The 5,056-nt window shown below is 46.3% G+C and overlaps 1 protein-coding gene across 1 annotated transcript; it reads left to right on the top strand.

Annotated features, from left to right (window-relative positions):
- The first annotated feature begins 2,320 nt into the window (after window positions 1-2,320).
- Window positions 2,321-4,237, top strand: LOC106961543 (ski oncogene-like). Its single transcript, XM_015055341.1, has one exon. It carries the CDS (start codon window positions 3,158-3,160, stop codon window positions 4,235-4,237), a length of 1,080 nt encoding a protein of 359 aa, XP_014910827.1. The 5' UTR covers window positions 2,321-3,157.
- The last annotated feature ends 819 nt before the right edge of the window (window positions 4,238-5,056 follow it).

Raw genomic sequence — 5,056 nt, 5'->3', positions numbered from 1 at the left:
TGCCCAGACACACAAGATGGACACCAAAACACTGCACATCACCACAAACACACTATCTCCACTGTGAAACATAGTGGTGGCTGCATCATGCTGTGAGGTGCTTCTCAGCAGCAGGCCCTGAAAACATTTTGAATGTAGAAGGTCAGATGAAGGCACCAGAACAAAGGGAAATCCTGGAGGACAATTAGTTTCCATCTGCAGGAGAACTACGGCTTCAGGGAACATTTATTATCCAGCCAAACAGCTGGAGCTACACAGAGATGGTTTGAAGACAACAACGTGGAAGTTCTGAAGTGACCTAGTCAAAGCCCAGGCCTCAGTCCCATAGAGAACGTTTGGCTAGGCTAGTAAAGGGCCGTTGATCCCCACCAACCCGGGATCCACACTGAAAATGCTCTAACGGCAACCAAGGGGGTCAATATCTCTGCAAACTGTTTTAATGCTACGTGATTTTATTTATTTATTTTTTTTTTAGAAATCAGTTTTCACATTTACATTACATTTTTGGTTGTAATTTTGGTCAAAAATACATTTTTGGCCCCATATATTGTTGACCATGAAAAGTGAATTTTCAAATAAATAAAATGGTAATAAATCCAAAGTGGGAATAACTTATTAAAGACACTCTAGTCCCTGACGACTCTGTACCTTCTTGGTAATAAATTAATATGTACTATCTGTAAATCTGTTTACAGCATTTTCAAATATTTAAAAATTAAACTTTGGATCGGTAATCCAATGGCAGGATGTGGCATCAGGACATGGACATATTTTATACCCCCTAAAAAAGTAGATATTGAAAAACAAAACATTTAACCTCAACTGTTCTTGCCGTTCGTCTTATTACTGTCATTATGATTCCACGTTTGTTTCCTCCTAAGTCTTGCTGTTGCTCTTCAAGCTCTCTGTGTTTTGTGTGTGTTGGAAAGGTGCTCTCTGAACACAGCAAAGCGCTGGTTTCAGGTCATGACCCACATTTTAGGTTGCAGTTGCAGCCAGATTTGGACAGGGGACGCTATAAGAGCAGAAACCACCAGAACTCTCTGGGAGTTGAACTTGCCCTAAACACATGAACCCAAACCCTGCCAATCCTCCCCGGTTGGTTTGGATTACAGATCAGGATTATCTTTTACTAATTCCTCCAGTTTTACTTCTTTTTCTGTAACAAAACTGAATCTAATGAAACGATTAAACAAACAGTATATCTAAAGATGTAATTTGAAAATACTTAAACGGTACAGCTTTAGAAACATTAAGATTCCTTTGAGAAAACTCATGTAAAAACATGGAAATATCGCTGAGTTTTAAATCCAACCTAGTTGCTGTTTGTCAACTTCTGATAATTTCGCCTCTCACTGATAGCTCTTCTTAGCACATTAAAGCAGAAGGTACACTAAACCACAGCCAGACGGGTAGCTTAAATATGTCCTGTCTCACAAGACAACACCCATCCTCTTTTTGGTTCTTCTCTCACTGAACCAACTGACTTACATCAACTCGCCCCTGGACGTTGTGAGATGACAAATAAAACCCAGAATCTGTCTTTCAGTTTAGTTTCCTGCAGATAATTACTACAAAACACTGTCCATTAATGTGGTGATGTTTCTTGAGCATTTGGTAAAATCTAAAAAGACAGTACTGCTGTACAGAGCAGTGATCTGTTCTGCGTTTCAGCAAACTTAGGTATGATGTCTTTTTCATTGCAAAATTTGTCATGGTATTTTTTAAATTGTCTTTTTTGATTTTCTACTGCTGTCACAAATTTTTTTTTTCCTATTATCCAGCTTTTCCAGATCCAGCTCTAGGAATAAATACATTTTATGACATAGCTAGTTATGTTAAAATAGAATAATTTACAGAATCCAACAGGCTTTTGTCTGATCTCAGAAAACACAATTTTTTTTACACAGTGACTAAATAAATCAGTGGGTGACAACAACCCTTTTTACTTTGAACACGCCAAAGCTTTGCTCCTTCCCTTGGTATTTGCCCTCCATATGTTCACTGATTATACATCATTGTTATGGAAAGTAAATCGTAAAGAAAAACTCAATAAAATCAAATGTTATTGTGGAGAACCCTTTACGAAGTGACATTTAAGTAATGTGTAGTGACTAGTTTAATAGTCATGCATAATTGCTTCCTCGCCAGCTATGGTGGCTGACGAGACCCTATGAATATCAGCATGGGGTCTCAAACGTCCTTCCTTGCTTTGGCTAATATTAAAACTTTACATTTGTTCTAAAACAAACAAACAAAAAAATGTTTCCAACACAGAATAATAAAATGCGACTGATTTAAAAAATATATTTCCCCTACACACTCTTTAAAGCGGCAAAAGTCTTCTAACTTTCTACACTTTTTTTCCCCTGCTTCGAGGTCTGTGTTAAGCTGTCCGCGCAGTGCTTGCGCGTGTTTGTGCGCGCGTTGCGGCGCATGTCGTGTGCGTGCGTGTCTACGGTGTCAGCGGCGGTGAGGGGGTGACGGCTCGTTCCTGGAAGAGCCTGGCCTGCCTGCAGAGTCACTCACATTCCTGGCTGGGATTCAATGACTGAGCCAGACACACAAACACTGAGGGTGGAGGAAGAGCGGTGGAGGAAAGGGGAGGGAGAGGGCGCGTGAGAGAGAGCTAGACGGGGCGCGAGGCAGAGAGGCAGGGAGGGAGTGGGGGAGCGCGCGCGGACGGGCACGGCAGGCTGCTTCTCAGACTTCTCATCTCCATCCAGTCAGAGTGAACTGCGGGGGCAGACCGAGCGGTTCTCTGCAGTCCTCGACAGCGGAAAGAAGCCCAGAGTAAGATTTTTTTTTTCCCTCGCCGAGCTTTTCCCCGCTTCGGTTGGTTTTCGCCTGCTCTGCTTTGGGAATCGACCAACAGAACTTTTCGGCACTCTGGAGTTTCAGACAGTCTCGTTTTTTTATTTTTTGAAATGGACAGTCGGCGACCTGCTGCGGGGAGCGATGTTCTCTGAGCTGGACTAAAACTGTAAGAACTGTCGCAGGGATCTTTAAAAGCTCCGTTCACTGGATGTTTGATGAAGCTCTTCTCGGTTTTAGTCAGTTCTGGGACGCCGTGGATTTACCAGGTCGGGGAACGGATTGATACTTGTGATTCCCGTTCAGCGAGAAGGATTAACGCTTCCAAAGTTGGAAGAAAAACATGGAGACTGTAAGTCGGCAGAGCTTCCAGCCTCACCCGGGACTGCAACAAACTCTGAAGCAGTTTCACCTCAGCGCTATAAACTCCCTGGGCGGACCGGCGGCTTTCTCGGCTCGGTGGCAGCATGAGCTCCTCTTCAAGAAGGACGGGAAAGAGCCCGAGCCGGTCCTGCAGCATCTGCCGCCGCCCGTGATGCCGGGCCCGCTTTTCATCCCGTCCGACCGCTCCACGGAGAGGTGCGAGACGGTGCTGGAGGGGGAGACCATCTCGTGCTTCGTGGTCGGCGGGGAGAAACGCCTGTGCTTGCCGCAGATCCTCAACACGGTGCTCCGGGACTTCTCCCTGCAGCAGATCAACTCGGTGTGCGACGAGCTGCACATCTACTGTTCCCGCTGCACGGCGGACCAGCTGGAGATCCTCAAAGTCATGGGCATCCTGCCCTTCTCCGCGCCGTCCTGCGGCCTCATCACCAAGACGGACGCCGAGCGGCTCTGCAACGCCCTGATCTACGGAGGAGCATATCCGCCGCGATGCAAGAAGGACCCGGGCTCCGGCTCTCTGGAGCTGCAGCTCACCGATCGGAGCTTCAAGATCTACCACGAGTGTTTCGGCAAGTGCAAGGGCTTGTTCGTACCGGAGCTGTACAGCAGCCCCAACGCAGCGTGCATTCAGTGCATGGACTGCAGACTCATGTATCCGACCCACAAGTTCGTGGTGCACAGCCACAAGGCGCAGGAGAACAGGACTTGCCACTGGGGCTTCGACTCGGCCAACTGGAGGGCGTACATCCTCCTGGGTCAGGATTACACGGGGAAAGAGGAGAAGGCGCGCCTGGAGCTGCTGCTGGACGAGATCAAGGAGAAATTTGACTTCGCCAACAAGTACAAGAGGAAAGCATCATCCAGGGTGAGTCAGTCTGGCTGCGTTCAAGCGCCACTGCTGCTGCTGACAACTTTGAGCTCTGCCATGCTTTATCCACTGATTTCCCCCATCCAAAGGAAGGAATCCATGTGTGGATCACAGTTTTGCCCCAAAGTTTTTCCTATCCCTAAAACGGAATTCTCTCTGATCCCTGTTTAGATCCTGTCTTCTCCCGTCTTCCCACTTTGAGGAAGTGTTCGGCCATCATTGGCATATTGACACTAATTAGGCCTCATCCACTGGTGACAACAAAACGCCTGTGGTGGCAATAAAGTCATTATTCGAGTCGTCAAACTCTTAAAGCCTTCTTTATTGGCTCATACAGTAAACACGATCTCATGTAGCAACAAATGGCTCAGTGGGGGGTGCAAACATTGGTTGGGAGGGAGACGTTAACCTGAAGGTAGTTTATTTCCCATTCCCAGGTGTAATAACAGTGTCCTCCAAGGATTTTACACCCTGAGCTAAAAAAAAAAAAAAAACTTTGTCTGGTTGTTTCTAAATTGAATTTTAAATCCTTTTCTACAACTTTCTGTCGAATTTCTGAATGAATCATTTCATCTTCACACACTTGGAATGTTTCGATGCGTCTCTGTGTTTGCTGAGATTCAGGTGATGAGACAGGAACTCTTAGAAGTAAATCCTGAAGAGGGGTTTGCGGGGAGGGAACGGCCGATTTAAAAGGAGTCTCACCCCCACATCCACCCCCTCGGTGAAAAAGGCCCAGTGCGGCCATTTGCATGAACTGTTCCACATCAATGGAGCTGATGAAGCAGGGTTTAGAGTATTGTGGTGGAAACATAATATGATTCCAACAAAGGGGAGCATTCAGTAAACAGAGCGGACCACCCATCCCCACCTCCGACATGCTCCCCTGCCCCCTCTTCTCCTCACCTCCTGGGTTATTTTGCGTCCTTTCGGAGCGTCTGATTGGAACCTCGGTGGCCTTCTTGTTGAAGGAGCTCAGGAAGTATTTGG

This window comes from Poecilia latipinna, unplaced genomic scaffold (assembly GCF_001443285.1).
Source record: "Poecilia latipinna isolate Pla-1442-1.1 unplaced genomic scaffold, P_latipinna-1.0 Scaffold1311, whole genome shotgun sequence".
Lineage (NCBI taxonomy): Eukaryota > Metazoa > Chordata > Actinopteri > Cyprinodontiformes > Poeciliidae > Poecilia > Poecilia latipinna.
The sequence above is the reverse complement of the archived record's forward strand: the minus strand, read 5'-3'. Positions and strand labels throughout refer to the sequence as shown.